The sequence below is a fragment of the Oncorhynchus masou genome, chromosome 5, assembly GCF_036934945.1.
Source record: "Oncorhynchus masou masou isolate Uvic2021 chromosome 5, UVic_Omas_1.1, whole genome shotgun sequence".
In the NCBI taxonomy this organism is placed as follows: Eukaryota; Metazoa; Chordata; class Actinopteri; order Salmoniformes; family Salmonidae; genus Oncorhynchus; species Oncorhynchus masou.
In genome coordinates, this window is record NC_088216.1 from 21,724,421 (window position 1) to 21,745,481 (window position 21,061).

At 43.6% G+C, this 21,061-nt stretch overlaps 1 protein-coding gene across 2 annotated transcripts in view; it reads left to right on the forward strand.

Moving 5' to 3' along the window:
* Positions 1-21,061, forward strand: part of LOC135536938 (potassium voltage-gated channel subfamily KQT member 5-like) — a 195,671-nt gene that overhangs the window by 97,302 nt on the left and 77,308 nt on the right. For both annotated transcript variants that reach the window (XM_064963163.1, XM_064963167.1), the window contains exon 2: positions 20,101-20,191. In XM_064963163.1, coding sequence (XP_064819235.1) covers positions 20,101-20,191 — 91 coding nt within the window. The remainder of the gene's footprint in view (positions 1-20,100; positions 20,192-21,061) is intronic.

Consider the following 21,061-nt stretch of genomic DNA (forward strand, 5'->3'; position numbering starts at 1 on the left):
TCAGTGACACCCAGAGAACATTAGCATCGTAGCTCTTATTGCGGGACTCTGAAACCACTGTGAATTGAGCCACATGTAATGTCAACCGATGTGTATTGAACACTATTCCAGAGGAAAAACAATACAGTGTGGATGTTTTGGAGTCTGATAACTCAGAGAAGGATGTTGCGAAAAAATATATTGGGTATTAAGTAGACTGTGACTCATTTCATTGCTTCACATTCCAGCCTTGTTTAACATTATCTCGTCTAAATATGGCATGAATTGTAACCTTCTGCATCACCTTCAAAGAGGTAATTTTATTTTGAAGGCAAACTGCAAATATTGTGCCTAATCCTACTCACTAGCTAGATGAAGCCAGCTGGCTACTTGTAACGTTAGCTTTAGGCAACAGGGTTAAGTAGCTGGCTAGCTATTTATTTTCATGAACTGAAGTTCAATTTCAATAGGCGAACAACAAGTGGCTACCTAGCTAATACTTACTCACAAGGATTCCTAAATCATTACTAAGAATAGTGAAAATGACTGCAGTTTCTACTGGTCATTGTTTTCAGACTGGTTGTATTGGTGCTAGCTAGGTACCAAACTAAAGCAAGCTAGCTAGCTACCCCAGAAGTTGCAGACGAACAAATAATGCTAGATTACCAATGTGGTATTGTAAACACGTCATTCTTGGCTGGTGTTTGCTGTTTGCAGACTTTTTTGTACAGCTTTGACAGTGATACTGATAGTAGTGGTGGCGCTTGGCTTGCACGTGCAAATTCTGAACACACAACATTCTATAACAGAACTGTGTTATTTGAGGTGTCAAATTAAAAGCTTATTTAACGCGTCAAATAGTGTTATTGTCAAATAGTGTTATTTGACATGTATCTTTTTTGACACGCAAAGACCCAAATGGCGTTCCATGGTATGTCATGATGCTAATAGCAGTGACACTATTACTGTGTTACTCCGGTAGGGCAACATTTGAACAATAGCGCTCTCGGTAACGTTAGTGTGTACCGGTGCTCGACCATTCACGAAAGCCAACGTCACCCACGATAGAGAGCGGTTGATTGTCAAGGGCAATGAATTCCATTATCTTGGCGTTAACGGATTTCGCCTTTGAGTTGTCTCGCTGAAATGTTCTTACTATTTCAAATGGTTACTCGACTTGTTGACTGCTCGATCCACACAGCAGACATTGTGGGCTAGGTTAGGAATGCTCTGTTGCACGTATACTGCAAAAGTTTATGTAGCGTCGTTATGTCATGTACCTACATTATATAGGTATGCACGACAGCTTTGACATGGTTTTTTCACCTCGGCGTGAAACTAGACATCGGGCCAATACCGATGTTGGCATTTTCAGCTGATATCGTCCGATTCCAATATGTTCACCGATATGTTGTGCATCCCTAGTTTCCACCTCATTTTGTGGGCAGTGTGCACATAGCCTGTCTTCTCTTGAGAGCCAGGTCAGCCTGCTGCAGCCTTTCTCAATAGCAAGGCTATGCTCACTGAGTCTGTACATAGTCAAAAATTTCCTTAAGTTTGGGTCAGTCACAGTTACAGTGGTCAGGTATTCTGCCGCTGTATATTCTCTGTTTAGGGCCAAATATCATTCTAGTTTGCTCAGTTGTTTTGTTAATTCTGTTCATTGTGTCAAGTAATTATCTTTTTGTTTTCCCATGATTTGGTTGGGTCTAATTGTGTTGCTGTCCTGGGGTTCTGTGGGGTCTGTTTGTGTTTGTGAACAGAGCCCCAGGACCAGCTTGTTTACGGGACTTTTCTCCTGGTTCATTTCTCTGTATCTGATGGCTTCGTTATGGAAGGTTTGGGAATCGCTTCCTTTTAGGTGGTTGTAGAATTCTCTCTCTCTTTCTTTCTGACTTGTTCACCAAGTACAGTAATGACTCTCTTTCCCCTTCTCTCTCCCTCTCATTTTTCCGATAGGCATCACTCCCGTCTCTCCCTCCCTCCCTGTATTTCCATAGCGTTATTTGTCATCTCTGGTCTTGCTCCAGGCTTTTCGTCTTTTGTAATGTCTGTTAGTCTGTAAGCCGGATGGATGAATATCTTTTGAGATATACCAAGGAGGAAATCGCCTCGCTGCCTTCTCTAAAGGACCTTGGAGTGTTTCGATTACATCCCAAAGGGCACCCTACTACAAAAAGTAGTGTTCTTTGTAGAGAATAGGGTGCCATTTGGGATTCCGACCTTGTTTCGTCTGTCCTGATATCTTGCTTTGTCTCACACTAACTACATACTATACATACAAACACGACCTCCCCCTCTAGGACACACTATAGTGTCTGTCAGCATACATATTAATGACAGGCAGGCAATAGAATCACACCACATCTTGGCGCTTGCAACACCAGGTTTGGTGGTCCAATTCCCATGCGGGACCAGTAAGAAAAAGTATGAGAAATGCATATACTCAATATTCTTGGATAAGAGTGTCTACTAAATGACTACATTTAACGAAAAAATATATAATACAACCAGCCAAAAATCGAGTGTGTTTTCAAATATGCCGTCTGTGCACTTCTGTGTCGATACATTGAGACTAACTGTGTGCTGTCCCTGGGTTATATGTGGAGTTCTGATGTGTTGACAAAGATGCATTTGCGCTGAGACCAGCGGTTTCCTGTGACCTGTAGCAATTGTTGTTTTCATGTCTAAAACAGTTACAGATGAATTGATGCCTTAGGTGATTCGAATTATATGTTTTACACGTGTGTATGTGTGTGTGTGTGTGCCTGTGTGCATGAGTAATACCAACCACGTATATCTTACTCCATAACCCTCCCACCACCCATCACAAGCTGTCCATCAACGATTGAAATGCAACTGACAGGCTGCAGCTGTAATGTTGAAATGCAGGCTGATGGACAACAGACACTTCCCTGTTGAAAGTCAACAGACATGCAGTTGAAATGTTACTGCTAGTCTGTAAATAGTTTGTAGAGCATCTACAGATGGATTGTCCAAATCAAGTGTTACCAAAGAAACAACCTTTCCCGCTCCAAATAACCCCGGGGGAACACTTTTGATAGAGAAGCCATCTCCCCTCCATTGCGACATCCGTTGTCCCCTCTCCGTTGATTAATACGACCTAGGGCATAGCTAAGCAGCTCCAACCCTCTTAATATAATACTCAGACAACCTCCGTCCTTCATGTTCCTTCATTATCTTCCAAATTTAGCCTGGGTGAGTCGGCGGGCTAGAGATAGATTCTCGCCATCTAACCGTCTAACCGTCCGCTCAACGACTCTATAGTCTTGATGAATGGGGTCCTTAGCTATTTTGGGGTGAAAGGGGGATTGCCTGCATAGATATCAGAGGGGATATATGTCCCCTTCAGCGTTTTACTGGCCGGCTTTGTCTTTTTCAGGCTTTCTGTGGCTTTCAGGCTTTCTCTTCCGCCCAACGTAATTGATTTCAAATTTCTGTACCTCTTTCAGCCTTTGACTTAAAATGACTGTTATATAGGCTGTTTTGATGGAATTTGATTGGAAAAAGAAAGCTCCTTCTACCACAGTAGTAGAGAGATTTGGCCTATTGGTTCCTTCCCAGTGAGCACAAGACGTTGAAAATACGTATTTTCCTCCAAAACGACATCTTTTCAACCAAAAAATACATTCTTTCCACATACATCTCTCATAGGGCTATCTCCTCAGAGTTAAACAATGTCAGTGACAGTCTGTCCCTCCCCTCCCTCCCCAAATTCTCTCCAATGCCAGTCCTTTCATTACACGGCTGAGAATAGGTGTCTGGCCACCTCATTATCAACCTCCCCCGCTATCATTAATACACGTTTGCCTAGGGGGAGATTGAGGGGGATTTCGGTGGTTGGCTGGAGGGCTGCTTTATCGATCTGTCACCGAGAGATGAGGCCGGGGATGAGGATAAACAGTGGTGATCGATGAGGAGAGTGGTCGTTGGAAATTGGGACGCTGAACTAAACTTTGTTGAGCATTGTTTCCCTCGGAGTCCAAAGAGACTTAATATGCTCTATTGGGGCGCTAATGGCTGGTATTAGATAGCAGGGGGTTCAGGTGAGAGAGAGAGGGAGAGAAAGGGAGCGAGAAAGGGAGCGAGACAGAGAGACAGAGAGAGAGAGAGAGAGAGAGAGAACTACTGATACGGAGAGAGGACACTGTGGAGGCTTTTCAAGTCAGGCCAGAGCAATCAATAAACCTCCAAATGGCACAGATCAATCTTTGACATTGCTGGCCTCATACAGTCTCATACGAGGCCAGACTCCCACAGTACTCCACTTCTGGGGATGATTGGGCTTGAGTAAGAAGATGAGACTAAATTGAGGTAGTGAGGATGAATCGTCTGTCTGAAGGGAAGACAGACTTTTACATCGGCACATCTGTCTGTATTGCTAAGTTTGTGACTGGCCTTGAATCTGGCCAGAGAGTGTTCTGGGGTGAACAAGTCATTGTGTACATACACATAGTGTATCTGAGGGGCATGGAAATGTCCATTATTGCATTGAACACAACTTGTTTCCTCACATCATTTACAACTGAAGCATTACTGTTGCTAAGCCAGATCACAGTATGAGTTTCACCATGTAGGGAGATGATACCCGAGTCCCAAATGGCACCCTATTCTCTACATAGTGCACTCCTTTTACCAGGGTCCATTGTAGGATGTACCCATGAAGTGACATTTGGAGTGGCTCAGTCACCAGATGGAGCTCCTCTAGTCTTGGAGTCTCCAGTCCTCCAAGCTTGACGTTGGCCCTGGTTCAATTAGTACCCAGATGTTCAAGTGTCTTTCTGTGGAAAAGTGAGTGTCAACATTGAACAAGCCAATTTCGTTGGTTACTTTGTCGGTTTTAATGGCGCTCGTTAAAAGTTGTGGCGGGGGTTGGAGCACGTCAGCTTGTCGAGTGAGACCCTTCGCACACCTGCTGTGGAGTGAGTGGAGAGAGAGAAGGAGAGGGAGAGGGAGAGAGAGAGATAGAGATAGAGAGATAGAGAGAGAGAGAGAGAGAGGGAGAGAGAGAGAGAGCGAGAGAGAGAGAGACAGATAAAGTGAAGGGGGGAAAGAGAGAGGGAGAGAAAGAGAGCTGGGATTTCTGTTAATGTGACTCTGTGCAGCCAATGGCAATGTCCGCTTCAGGTATAATGCTGGGAGCCACTTGTGGATTTGATCCCTCTAAATCAGTTCCAGATCTGATTGAATAGAGCCCTGAGAGAGAAAGAGGGGAAGAAAAGACAGAGAGAGAGTGAAAGAGAGAGGGATTTTTAACCTTTATTTAACTTGGCAAGTCAGTTCAAAACAAATCCTTATTTACAATGACGGCCTACCACTGCCAAACCCTAACCCGGACGACTCTGGGCCAATTGTGCGCCACCCTATGGGACTCCCAATCACGGCCGGTTTTGATAAGCCTGGAATCGAACCAGGGTCTGTAGTGACGCCTCTAGCACTGAGATGCAGACCGCTGCGCCACTCGGGAGCCCAAAAGTAGATAAGGATAGAGAGAAAGAGAGAGAAATAGAGTAGGAAAAATAGTAATTTGCCAAGGTCCCTAACTGTAGTGAACAACACTCCAATGTCAACCCAGCTGAGGTCCATAAACTGTGGGAGGCCTAAATGTCAGACTGCCACACTTGTAAAGAGAACATCATTAAAGCATTGAAGTCCCCCTTGACTTTCCATGACATATTCTTCTTGTTTAGGTTTTGGTAGATGTCGTTTTGATTCGTGCTCTTTAGATGCCGCCATTGAAATGCGAGGGCGGGCGAGCACGGCAAAATGGAGGGATTCGCTTTTACGTGTTTTGTCACTTTGTCTCTGCAGCGTCTCTCTGTTGTGTGTTTTTAAAGAGAGGGTCGTTAAAGTCCCTAAACTTTCCATTACACATGCAGTTTGGCTTTGGATAATACCTCTCTGGACGTCTTGAAATGAGGATCGCATAGAAATACCATTAAATAACCTAAGATATTAGCCTACAACTCTAATGTTGTCTGCTTAGGGCTGGTTTCCTTAACCCAGATTAGCCTACAACTCTAATGTTGTCTGTTTAGGGCTGGTTTCCTGAACCCAGATTAGCCTACAACTCTAATGTTGTCTGCTTTAGGGCTGGTTTCCTGAACCCAGATTCAGCCTTCAACTCTAATGTTGTCTGCTTTAGGGCTGGTTTCCTGAACCCAGATTCAGCCTTCAACTCTAATGTTGTCTGCTTTAGGGCTGGTTTCCTGAACCCAGATTAGCCTACAACTCTAATGTTGTCTGCTTTAGGGCTGGTTTCCTGAACCCAGATTCAGCCTTCACCACTCATGTTGTCTGCTTTAGGGCTGGTTTCCTGAACCCAGATTCAGCCTTCAACTCTAATGTTGTCTGCTTTAGGGCTGGTTTCCTGAACCCAGATTCAGCCTTCAACTCTAATGTTGTCTGCTTTAGGGCTGGTTTCCTGAACCCAGATTCAGCCTTCACCACTCATGTTGTCTGCTTTAAACCCAGATTCAGCCTTCAAATCTAATGTTGTCTGCTTTAGGGCTGGTTTCCTGAACCCAGATTCAGCCTTCAAATCTAATGTTGTCTGCTTTAGGGCTGGTTTCCTGAACCCAGATTCAGCCTTCAACTCTAATGTTGTCTGCTTTAGGGCTGGTTTCCTGAACCCAGATTCAGCCTTCAACTCTAATGTTGTCTGCTTTAGGGCTGGTTTCCTGAACCCAGATTCAGCCTTCATTTAGCAGACGCTCTTATCCATGTCAAATCTAATGTTGTCTGCTTTAGGGCTGGTTTCCCAGATTAGAAACTCTAATGTTGTCTGCTGTAGATTTCAGCCTTTCATCCTTCACTCTAATGTTGTCTGCTTTAGGCTGGTTTCTGAACCCAGATTCAGCCTTCACCACTCATGTTGTCTGCTTTAGGGCTAGTTTCCTGAACCCAGATTCAGCCTTCAACTCTAATGTTGTCTGCTTTAGGGCTGGTTTCCTGAACCCAGATTCAGCCTTCAACTCTAATGTTGTCTGCTTTAGGGCTGGTTTCCTGAACCCTGATTCAGCCTTCAACTCTAATGTTGTCTGCTTTAGGGCTGGTTTCCTGAACCCAGATTCAGCCTTCAACTCTAATGTTGTCTGCTTTAGGGCTGGTTTCTGAACCCTGTTTTCAACTCTAATGTTGTCTGCTTTAGGGCTGGTTTCCTGAACCCTGATTCAGCCTTCAACTCTAATGTTGTCTGCTTTAGGGCTTGTTTCCTGAACCCTGATTCAGCCTACTCCAGGACTAAAATGTATGCTCAATAGAAGATCATGTCAATTGAAAGCAGGAGTATTAGGTTTAATCTGGCTCTGGGAAATCAGCCATGAAGAGTCTCTCTGTTGTGTTGAAAACTGTGAAAGGAGACATATCAGTAGCTACATTCATTGCCGCTTCTCCGTTTCACTTGTATTTGTTATCATATTTTTGTCTCACTCCAGCTGTTTGGCCATCTCCTCTGTGTGTGTGTGTGTGTGTGTGTGTGTGTGTGTGTGTGTGTGTGTGTGTGTGTGTGTGTGTGTGTGTGTGTGTGTGTGTGTGTGTGTGTGTGTGTGTGTGTGTGTGTGTGTGTGTGTGCGCGCAGGTGTGTGTGTACGGGTGTGCATGTGCGCGCGTGCATGTCAGTGAAAAATATCATTAGACGAAGCGTGACGCACTGAGTCCATCTGCTATTTTGTTAATTATCATTTTTATTCCAGTGGGAATTGGGGCAAGAGGGGGGGGAATTGAGTTATACAACGCAAAAGCAAGCTAGAGGCGAGAGGCCAGTTTTCAAAAAACGAGGTACAGTTACATCGAAATAGACACAAAAAAAATAACACTCAGATACGTTGCCGTTATCTAGTCACTTCAAATAGACCTAAGTTTGGTCCTGACCTCAGTTACAATTGTGGGCCAGAAAACCCTCATTTGTTGAGTCATCTATTGTGACTCACCCAGTCTGTAGCAGCTAATAACACCCATATTTGGTCTTATCTATCATGTAAAAGTCAATTGAATTGTGTTCATTGGCCTTTCAGATTCAGGTGTATTGCAGAAGAAGCAGTTGAAGAGTGATGCACGGGTCTGTCGGTCTGGAGCTGATTTGATCGTAGGTAGGAGCAGCAGGACCTGGCCTCAGTTGATCGTGGGAAGGGCGCAATGTGCGTCGGGTAGAGTACACCAATTAACACCTTGTTTCAAGCTCAATTACCTGAGATGCACCACTCCACAGGTATGAGCTGGTTGGCCTCCTGGCCCTCAGTGTGAGTGGGTGTACTACACTGTAGGCTTCACAGCTGAGTAGGGTGTGTGTTCATGCTCGGTCGACGTGTGCGTTTATCTGTCACTGGCTGCACTCTATGTGGCCAGCGACAGGTGACCTCATAAATCAAACGTAAAATGAGAATGAGGAAAATACTGTGGGAAAGGCACACACGGGTAATAACAATTGGACAATTGTTGAAGGAATTCTAAATTCCTCTGTATTGTTTCCCAATCAGAATGAAATACTCTGTCAATGCATTCGAAGGGTGTGTAAGACCCAATATTTTTATAAGAATGGACAGAGCCCCGGTCTTAAAAGTCAGGTAACAGCGTTTAATTCAAGAGAGTACTGGTATATACACATTTTTCCACAGGTTATAAACTGAAAATGACGTCTAAATGTTCTATCTCTTCATGACACCGGTAGAGAGGCCCTATAGTTCTCGAGCCTTCCCTCCTCGCCTGTAGCCAAGGTCAGTCCGTGTAGATAGCATTCTAGACAGTCTAGAGATAGTCCGTCCCTGCCATCTGGAGATAGTTCATCCATTTGTACCAAGGCACTGTTCTAAACTCCTGACTATATTATATACAATTGGGAATGGGAGCAAGAGAGAAAATGTATATATGTACAGTACATAATAGCATTTGGACTAGTCAGTCCTGATTGAAATGTATACATAAGTCATCATTGATAAAAATTCCCTTAACAACAATCCAAACAAAAAGGGTTTTAGCGTAAGTGTCCTCGATCAATTCAACTGGGGTTAATTTAAGTTGGCTACGGTGCATGTTGCTTTGTTACCTCATGCGACTGCTGTCTAGCAGAGGTGGCCTCTAAAGTTCAGCAGGAACAAAGGAAGTGTTTTATTTGATGCCGTTGTCAAGCAGTAAGACGTCAACCCTTTTAATATCCAGTGGCCCAGGAAAATACAATAGGCTTTAATGAAGTTCAGAGTTAACTGGGCTGTGGTGCCGTCTGATGGCAGGGGAATGTGCAGTGCTTTGAAAACGTGACTCTTCGAGACCAGAAAGACTCAATAAAAGCTGATGAAAGAGATTGAGAGAGAGAGAGAGAGAGAAAAAAAAGATGAGACCGACAAACACTAGAGACATGAGACATGAGCGTGATAATATTTTTTGCAAAAGTGTACAGGAAATCCAAAAGCAGTTCTACCAGCCTTCTCAGTTTGTACACTGCCTATGGGGAGCAGAAATTGACAAGGATCCTTAAGGTCTAGGGATGTTAATGGTAAACCGTTCATCGGTTAGCTGCTGAAAACACATTTGACCGGTCATGCTTTTCGTCTATAGGTTTATTAACAAAGTTGAGTGGATTTTTTGTTGGCGAGTGTGGATTTTCGTTACTCATCATGCATTTGTTTTCATCACGTGCGCAGCATAAAGAGCTTAGTTTGAGGAGAGGAATAGCCTATCACCTGTCAGACAGCAACAGAGAAGCTTCTCAAAAGCTGGCACTGGAGTGAAATGTGCTTTTGTTAATCCAGTCATTGCGCAACAGCTAATAATTCTAAATGCAATCGCGTGTTAAAAACTGTTTCGGTGGCCACGATTAAAAAGAGCTACTATTTTTATTTCTCAATATCAACTCGATTTTAAAGCACGCCGAGTGCATAGGCTGTACTCAACGGAAGGCAGGATATCAACGCTGTAAGGTTCTGCTTTTCTTTTCTTAGTCAACCTTGTGTTCTTTTTCTTTGTGTTCTTGAACATAGCCTTATTTCTTTGTGTTCTGGAACGTAGCCCTGTTTCTTTGTGTTCTGGAACGTAGCCCTGTTTCTTTGTGTTCTGCAACGTAGCCATGTTTCTTTGTGTTCTGGAACTTAGCCCTGATTCTTTGTGTTCTTGAACGTAGCCCTGTTTCTTTGTGTTCTGGAACGTAGCCCTGTTTCTTAGTGTTCTGGAACGTAGCCCTATTTCTTTGTGTTCTTGAACGTAGCCCTGTTTCTATGTGTTCTTGGACGTAGCCCTGTCATTCATTTTTGCTCATTGATTTCACCTGTGTTTGTTTCTCACCTGGTCTCATCAGCTCCCTATTTAATGCAGTTCTTTCTGTTTGTATGGTTGTGAGGTATTGTTTGTTTTGAATGCCTACCTGTGTTTGACCACAATTCCTTCCTTCTGCGAAGGATTAATAAACATCTGCCGCGCTCTGTGCGTGAATCTACACCTTTTTCTCCCTGAGTATTCATTACGAGTGCGTCCCCCAGCATTTTGCAATGTGAGCGTGAGGCAGTATAATTGTTCGAAACTTGAACGTTTTACATCACTTCAAATAATGAGGCATGTTTTCCCTTGATTCAAAGTAGCCAAAATGAATCTATAGAAACATGGAGGCAATTATTTTATAAAGACTCCCTCATGCCATTAACCAGCATGTCTCTCCTGTTTCATATCATCCCAATTTTAGTCATATTACCTACCCATCATAGTAGTTGCTATTAGATTCCCCCTCTTTCTAAGTTTCTAATTGAGATTTAATCTCTGTCAAATGGAACCGCTCGCGTTAGGAGCACTGTTCAGAACTGTGTTTCCCCGCCAATTGCATTTTGGGAAATGATATTAGCTGCTCCATTACAAGAGTTGCATGGTCAATAATAGGCTATAGCCTTTTGACTGAAAGACGATAGGCTTGCTATTGTTACATGTTTCCATTAAGCTCTTAATGAAAAAATGTCCTTCCTTGTATGTGTGTATAGTATTTTCTGTTGGTCCCCTCATTTTACTGTTCAGATCATTTTTTTCTGTTTGTTGACCGGTTTGATGAGGTCGGTTAGTCAGCTGCAAAATGAAAATGTTGGACTAACATACAGTACATACCGCTACCTCACAACCTCAATGAACGCACCAACACACAAAACTAAATCCAGAGGAACAATTCTTAGCTCCGATTCTGTCCTTTCGGCTCATCGGTCTGGCCTGTAACACTGCAGAGAGATGCTGTGTACAAAAAAAACACGCCTTGTGGATTCCTCACGCCGTTGACCCCTCTTCGGTTCATGTACCCAGCTTGTGACAGTGCATCATGGTGTCACGTACCAACGCACACCCCCTGGAAACCTTAACGCCGTTGAGACCTTGTGATTTGTTGTAGCATCTTCATCCCGCGTGCTCCAGTGCGGAAATGTGTTGTGGGAAAACATGCTTCCCCCGAAGAACCTCACGCCAACAACAAGAAACGCGCCTCGTGAAAATCCTCACGCCATAGATTGCCTTTGTCCCTGTATATTACGGGACGATGCTGAAAACAGCATGGTCTCACACAGGAGCCAGTAGGGAGGGGGAATAACAACGCTGGTTCTGCACAGCAGCTATTAGACCATCCGTCTCCCTTCACACAGGGAAAAGATGAGGAGGAGATGTAAGGGAGAAAGGGAGGGAAAAGCTTGGCAGGCGGCAGGGGGATCGCTGTTATCTGTCAGCACACTCATCTGTTCCAGGCCTTTTAAAGATGTCAGCAGGGGATGGGAGAGAGCGTTGGTTTTAGTGAGGATGATTATGGTATACTGTACACACTATGATATGCATGCGCACGCACGCACACACACACACACACACACACACACACACACACACACACACACACACACACACACACACACACACACACACACACACACACACACACACACACACACACACACACACACACACACACACACACACACACACACACACACACACACACACACACACACACACACACGCACGCACGCACGCACACACACACTCATATGCACACACACACACACACACACACGACACACACACACACACACACACACACACACAGACACTCACATGCACACACACACACACGCACACAAACACACACACACACACATACACGCACACACACACACACGCACGCACGCACACACACACTCATATGCACACACACACACACACACACACACACACACACACACACACACACACACACACACACACACACACACACTCATGCACACACTCTCTGTCTTTCTCCCTATCTCCCTCTGTCTCTCTCTTTCTCTCTTTGAATGTGTTATGTTAAGCCTTATTATGTCCTGTGAAACGCTAGCATGAGCTCTGCGTCTGCAAAACACAGTCACTTAGCGCGACCCGCTAAAGTTAGGAGGGCTGATTAGCATTAAATGGTAGCCCAGTGGTGCTATCACAGTAACCAGTGCTACGCTACACTAGCCTACTCAGGCTAGCTAATTGCGTTCGCTAAGTCCAGCCTCTTCTAACCCACTCAGCGTCTCTCTCTCTCAAGAGATTTCTGAAGAGAAGGACAGGACGTCTTGTATCAATGTAATGGGAGTGAGGAGATACAATATTTTCTGACTGTTGGTTGCCAACCTCGCAGACATGTACACGCACGCACACAGACATTCACACACACGCGCACACGCATGCCCCCCCCTCTCTCTTCCCGACACACACACACACTCTTGAGATGTACCAGAGTGCCTCCTGGCCCGGACCTTAAAAGACCAGACTGCATCATGGAAATTGCTCTGTCATCTTTACTCTTTACTCCAGTAGTGGTGGTAGTAGTGTTGTCTGTCTACCGTTTACAATCCTCCTCACTGACACAGACAGCCATTTCCCAGCCAGGCTTACTGTCAGAGTCCTTACCCTTTACCAACGGAGAGCTACCACAGCTCCTACTGACACACTCACAAACACTTAACGTCTTTCACTGTCACTATTCAACAACACACACACACACACAATAATTGTCAGTGGAAGAACATAAAATGTGTGTGCGTGTGTACATTTGTGTACATGTGTGTGTACGTGTATGCATCCATGTTTTTCTGACGGATTCGATACCACTTTCTAACTTGTTGTTCAGCTGAGCTAACTCTACCATTTTGACAACAAGCAATTGAACTAAATTGTCAAGGCAACTGCCTTAGAGCATTTCTCCCATGTTGAATATGGCTGTATGATCTCCATAGAATGCTATAGGATGACGCATCTTAACCCGATGACGCCCCACCCCCATGTATGTCTATTGGAATGTCCTAAGTACATTTAGAATCCCTGTCTTCTCTGGAATAGACCAACACAGTAGGGGGGGTGCTATTTGAGGAATTATAGGAGACATACAGTGAGTACATGACTGTGTAAAGGCATGCTCGGCACAGGACCTCATCAGGTGGATCAGAGGTCATGAGGTCACAACCTTTAGGTTACAAGGACCATAAAAAGAAATTTGCAGACTAAGTAAGTCAACCAAGGAGACTGAAGAGTCACTAGATAATGGATGTATTCTTGGTGCTCAGTATTATGTGCTCAGTATTATAGTGCAAATGAATTAATTTGCAATGAAATGAAATGATGCTGACTTTCAGAATGTAGCCAATGGTGATTGACATTCTAGTCATGATGATTAAGCAATCAAATTCTACCGCTAATCTTCGTCACAAATTGCTTAACCGCAACCCAGGCCTAGAGACTTGATTCCCTCGATGGTAAGGCCAATGATCATAATATTTTGCGACTACAATGAAGATGACAAAGACCACATTTCCACCTTTGCTAATTTCTCCTGATAGAGTAGAGTAACTTCCTGTTGGAAATGAAAGAGTAACACCTGGTCTGTTGTCAGTGTTATGAAGTAGTTGCTAAGATAATAAGCTGTCTGTTTTGATCTGTCCATTAGATACGCTTCCAGGCACATAAACAGTGGTATTAGTTCATATAGACTTGGCAAGATGACACACACGCACACTGCCTCTGTCTCTCTTACACTTTTATGAGCGATCACACACACACTGCCTCTGTCTCTCTTACACTTTTATGAGCGATCACACACACACTGCCTCTGTCTCTCTTACACTTTTATGAGCGATCACACACACACTGCCTCTGTCTCTCTTGCACTTTTATGGCCAATCACATACACACACACACACACACACACACACACACACACACAGAGAAAAAGTCTCCAGACCGTCCAGACAGACAGTATTTTTATGAGCAGACATAGATTTCATTAGGTTTTGGGTTACTCTTTTGACTCCTAGTCTGCTCATAAAGGTGTTAAGGATGATACTGACCTGACAGTGATATGACTTGAGCTTCCTCTCTTGGCTGCCTCAGGTTTATATCAACGAGAAGGTGAGAAGTTAGCCCATGTGTTTATAATACCTCTGTTACACTGGCAAGGCTATCTGACATGACTGTCTTGTGACCAAACCGCCCAGATATGAACCCTAACCTGGATGACTCTTGAACTTTGACCCTAGCTGGCACTGTCCAATGATGATCCATCTTACTAGACAGACATCCAATGACAATCCATCTTACTAGACAGACATCCAATGACAGTTGAGAATCTAGGCTGTCCGAATGAGACAGTGATGAGTAAACATTATTTTATCCTTGATTGGATGGCCACACATTGAAAGCAGAACATACAGATAGATGATACTATCAAGATCTCCTGAAGGATTTTGGTGGTCACACATTTCAGCACCATGGACAGCATAGCGATAGTTGCAGACACTCTTATCCAGAGCAACTAGGGTTAAGTGACTTGCTCAAGGGCACATTGACAGATTGTTCACCTAGTCGGCTCAGGGATTCGAACCAGCAACCTTTCAGTTACTGGCCCAATGCTGTTAACCGCTAGGCTGCCTGCCACTCATTTATCCTAGGGAGCTGGCTGTACTGATGGCATATGAATCCATGTCATGATGATACACACACACACACTGAAACACACACACACACATTCGGCAATAAATAGTCTTAATGTAATTAGCTTTCAGTCTGTCTCTAATGAACTGTAGCCTGTGGGAAAATATGAGACATATTTCTCAGAATTCTTCCTCATTGACTCTAAATCGAGTGTGTGATGCTCAAGGCAATACGTCCTCAACACAATATCATATATATATATATATTCTTCACTGTTGCCTATACATGCAGCTGCTATTCACTCTGCCCTGTACAACGAGGAGAGATCGAGATAGAGACTTAAAAGAAAGGACAAAGTGCCATCCAAGGTTGTGTGTCAACTCCTGCCTACACATACTTTATACACCCATACACTCATCTTACCCTGTTCTACCCTTAACTGATAGAAGTGAAATGGAGAGAAAAAAAATACTTGAAAGAATGAGAGAGTGACATCCAAGGTTGACTCTGCCTGCCCCAGTGCCCAATCCTTACAATGATATAGAATACAGTGATATTTCCTGTGTCTCGCAGTAGTGTATACCGTCGAGAGCAATTGACCCTCTCCTGTGCTAAGAGAAGGGAAACAATGCCATCCGAGGTTCTGACCTCGTTCCCCTACTGTATACAGCATCTACTTTCTACTCACTCTATCCTATGCTAAGGGAGGTGTATTGGAAAGAAGACAGTGCCATCCAAGGTTACTGTACGACACAACCTCTGCCTACCCAATCCTTACAACCGTATACAATTCAAACGTGCAGTATTTGAAACTTTTCTGGTAGTGTTGTTTGTGATCCGTACACACAACAATACCAGACCTTCACGTTACCACAGAAATCCACTGAGTGCCTGACAACATGACTGATTGGGAGACAAACAAATGCAGACGTCTGCTTTTTGCTGCAAATCTAATTCAAAATGAGGGTGATTGGGTGTAATGTAGCCAGTACGACAGACCCCAGTGCTCGGACATTAGTCATTTCCTTGGCACTCTGTTTCAAAACAAATCAATTCAATTATACAAAATAGACAAGCACTTACTGCCTGCTACTGCTTGGTGATGATGGGCTTCTCTCGTGTGTGTGTGTGTGTGTGTGTGTGTGTGTGTGTGTGTGTGTGTGTGTGTGTGTGTGTGTGTGTGTGTGTGTGTGTGTGTGTGTGTGTGTGTGTGTGTGTGTGTGTGTGTGTGTGAGCGCGTGTGTGTGTGTGTGTGTGTGTGTGTGTGTGTGTGTGTGTGTGTGTGTGTGTGTGTGTGTGTGTGTGTGTATGCAAGTCCCAACTCCCAAATCTTTATTTACTCTGGGGCTCTCTTTAAAAGGTTAAGGGCAGTTATGTGTTCTGTTGGAGCTGTGAGGGCTGTGACAGACTCCAGATACTAGCTCGGCGTCCCAAATGGCACCCTATCCCCTATCTAGTGCACCATACTACATAGGGAATAGGGTGCCACCCGCTACAACAGTATGTGACACGGGGGAACTGAGGCCAGCAGAGAGGACAGGGAGGCGGCGTCAAAGTAATGAGGGAAGATCGTTCAATGATAAACAACCTTGCCTGTTTTTCATAACTAATTCATTATTTTTCATTAAATATTTCATAAATGGTTCTATTTGTTTTGAAAAGAGAGACATTGGTGTTTATTATAGTTAGATAAGGAGGCACTCTGAAAACCTTGCTTAGGGACCACTCAGAAATCCTCCTTCAGAGATCTTGACAAGAGAGAGAGTGGAGGAAGAGTTATGAGGCCAGCTGTCTTTTCAGTTGACAGCTACATGATACTTGTCAGCGCACGCGTTCACCAGTCCAGACATATGCATAATTGATTAACTTCCCAAAGTACTCAAAACTTTTAAATACTCCAACTTCCTGAACTTCAAACTGATTCATTAGGATGTACAGTTGAAGTTGCAAGTTTACATACACCTTAGCCAACTACGTTTATACTCAGTTTTTCACAATTCCTGACATTTAATCCAAGTAAAAATTCCCTTAGGTAATTTGGGATCACCACTTTATTTTAAGAATGTGAAATGTCAGAATAATAGTAGAGAGAATGATTTATTTCAGCTTTTATTTCTTTCATCACATTCCCAGTGGGTCATAAGTTTACATACTGTAATGTGTCTGTGTGTAGCTGGTGAAAGGAGTCAGGCACAGGACAGCAGATATGAGTAATGAAAGCAATTTTACTCAATAATAAACAATTCACGTCGTATAAATACAAGGCCACAAATACGGACTGCAATACAATAAACAATTACTCACAAACAAACATGGGGGAACAGAGGGTTAAATAATGAACAAGTAATTGGGGAGTTGAAACCAGGTGTGTAAGACGAAGAGAAAACAAATGGAAAATGAAAAGTGGATCGGCGATGGCTCGACGGCCGGTGACGTCGACCGCCGAACAAGGAGAGGGACCGACTTTGGCGGAAGTTGTGACACATACATTCAATTAGTATTTGGCAGCATTGCCTTTACATTTTTTAACTTGGGTCAAATGCCACCCCTGTTCTTCATGGTTGGGATGGTATTCTTCGACTTGCAAGCCCCCCCTTTTCCTCCGAACATAACGATGGTCATTATGGCCAAACAGTTCTATTTTTGTTTCATCAGACCAGAGGAAATTTCTCCAAAAAGTGCAATATTTGTCCCCATGTGCAGTCGCAAACCGTAGTCTGAGTTTTTATGTTGATTTTGGAGCAGTGGCTTCTTCCTTGCGGAGCTGCCTTTCAGATTATGTCGATATAGGACTCGTTTTACTGTGGATATAGATACTTTTGTACCTGTTTCCTCCAGCATCTTCACAAGGTCCTTTTCTGTTGTTCTGGGATTGATTTGCACTTTTCGCACCAAAGTATGTTAATCTCTAGGAGACAGAACGCGTCTCCTTCCTGAGCGGTATGACGGCTGTGTGGTCCCATGGTGTTTATACTTGCGTACTATTGTTTGTACAGATTAACGTGGTACCTTCAGGCATTTGGAAATTGCTCCCAAGGATGAACCAGACTTGTGGAGGTCTTCAATTTTCTTTTCTGAGGTCTGTTGATTTCTTTTGATTTTCCCATGATGTCAAGCAAAGAGGCACTGAGTTCGAAGGTAGGCCTTGAAATACATCCACAGGTACACCTCCAATTGACTCAAATGATGTCAATTAGCCTATCAGAAGCTTCTAAAGCCATGACATCATTTTCTGGAATTTTCCAAGCTGTCAACTTAGCACAGTCAACTTAGTGTATGTAAACTTCTTACCCACTGGAATTGTGATGCAGTGAATTATAAGTGAAATAATCTGTCTGTAAACAATTGTTGGAAAAATTACTTGTCATGCACAAAGTAGATGTCCTAACCGACTTGCCAAAACTATAGTTTGTTAACAAATACTTTGTGGAGTGGTTGAAAAATAACTTTCTATGACACCAACCTAAGTGTATGTAAACTTCTGACTAAAACTAAAACGTTAAATACTCAAACTTGAAGAGGAATACTATTTATATAACTTCTTGGGTGAAATACAAAGCCTTCTACTTCCTGACTCCTCACAGAAGGAGGAGAGCCTATTGGACGACAGATGTCGACGGTTAAATCGAAATAAACACATAACCATCTCCTCTGGCTATGGAAAACTGCAACCTCTGTTTGGGCTCCCTCTCGGAGTCAAAGGTCAGATCGGGGCCGGGGTCACATCAGCACAGTCCTATAGCGGTCAGCTAGAGGTCAGCTGGGGATCGCGACCCGCACAGGACGCCCACCCTTTTCACACAGACGCTGCTCAGAAGCTCAGGGTCTGGAAGTCAAGCCCCTGACCCGCTTGTCCATGCGTTTCAACTTTTAAAGGTTCTTCATCTTCTTTCATCTTAGTGATGATTTAGGGCCTAGCGTACAGGCACCAGGGGTCGGCTTAATAGTCTCTAGCCTCTCATCATCCATACTCCATAGGCTACAGCTGTGGAGAAGGGAGAGGGAAGAGAAGGGTGATGGCTGGATGGGGGAGACAGTAGAGGAAGTTGTAGTGACATCTTGTGCGCCATAGTGACATCTTCAAAGACCTAATTGGGGTTCTTGATTATTGTTTGCATTTCTGAATGTCACGCTCAAATATTGACTGAGAAGGAAGAGAAGGGAGGTAGGGAGGACATTAGAGGAAGTTGTAGTGACATGTTGGCTTACCTTATTTGGATGGTTTCTAACGGTTTACATTTTGTGAATGCCGCTGTCGTCACACTGGAATGGCTCTTCTATCTAAACTCAGTGTTCAGTTTCTATCTTCATAGCCCAGACACCATATTCTCCCTGTTGTTATCCTGTAGAACCGAGACGATTGGCATGCTAGGCTTATCTCTCCCCTACAGCGGTGTTGGGTCAACAGTGCTTTGTCTTTGTTATGACTCACCACCCACTGGGCTCAGACATATTTTCAGCATCTAGTTTTGATTTCAATTCTGTTGACTTGTCAACTACTTGGATATAGGTTCAAATAGGCGACATTCCGTTTACATTGATGCCTTTTTGCAAATCCAATCAGTTTTCCACGTCGGTTCAACGTCATCACATTGAATTTGGGGGTTGAAATGACGTGGAAACTATGTTGATTCAACCAGTTTTTCTCCAGTAGATATTGAAATGCAATACTTCTACTAGTTTCAATAGAAAATGAAGATACTATAGTTTCAATGATAATCCTAGAAAGACAAAGAGAATAAGTTATTTGGCATCCAAAGCCCTATCTTAGCCTTTCCCTCACAAACTCCATAGGCACAGCCAAGCTTAAGACGGAGCTCGATCCTGATCAAACACAGATGTTCTCTCACCATTTAACACGAAAGACATCTACAACTCTAAATCCGATGCTCATCATTTTGCCATTGATGCTACTTGGGAGGCCATTGGCCCACCTCATATTTCAGAGCTATTGATGGAAAAATGAAAGATTGTATCATTAAGAAGGTGGAAGATTATCAAAGACTGTGGTTCTTTGCAGAAAGCGGTAGGGGAAGGAACATGGGTATGGGTTGGATATTTCTGCTTGTCCATGTTTCAAGCTAATCACGTTAGCATTAATAATGAGATAATGCATTTCCTGTCCAAACTGCCATGTTCTTCTTCTGTTTCATATGGCTCTGGATACATGTATTTATGATTTCTCTCTGTCTTGTCCTGTAGGTTCGTCCTGGTCTTTGGTTGCTTGGTCCTGTCTGTGTTCTCCACCATTCCGGCTCACCAGGACTTCTCTTCCGACTGTCTGCTCATCCTGGTGAGGAACTGGTTGAAACTAGGCATATGTTCTGACACAGACACAGAAGCTGTTCATCAGCGTGCCTGTTTACAATGAGTGCAGTGATAGGTGACACTGTGGATAGCAGAAAGCCGTGTCACCTATCGCTTCACAACAGGCAAATACAAAGCGGTGAAATGTGTTGAGCTTTCAATCAAACTCTTCTTTGCACAACTAGATTTCTATTAGTAATTAGGTAAGAGGATATGAATACATTCTGGTATCAGTCAATCTGATCAATTGGGAACACTTCCCTGTTTTCCCATCATCTAGTCATTTGATAGTGAATAAAGCAGATTCAAACGGACTTAACCAAGTTAAGAACCCTACTGATGCAGAGCTCTCTCTTGCTACGTAATGTGGTCCTAACAGGAAAAATCGATACAGGCCAAGGTTCACGCGTTGTCTCCATATTTAGTCATTTGATCCGGGGCCAACATTGATTTCTTCTTCTACACTCTAAGAAAAAGGGATCAAAAAGTGTTCTTCGGATGTCCCCATAGGAGAACCCTTTTTTGGTTGCATGTAGAACCGTCTGTAATCAAAAATAGTTCTTCGAGGGGTTAACCTATGGGGGCAGCCGAAAGAAACCTTTAAAGTTGCAGATAGTGTACTGTTATTGAAATGCTGCTAGCAGGTCACTATCTACTAACCCTACCCTGCGATGAGTCAGCACCATACTGATACAGCAGACTTGAGGGCTGCGAGAGAGAGTGAGCAAAAATGGTTGAGTGAAACATTCGCCAAAAGGTCATCAATTGGTCATCATCATTGTCTCTGTATTGCCCTGTTGTTGATGTTGACAGTCATTTAAATTGTTGCTGAAATATATTGATATTTGAAGCATTA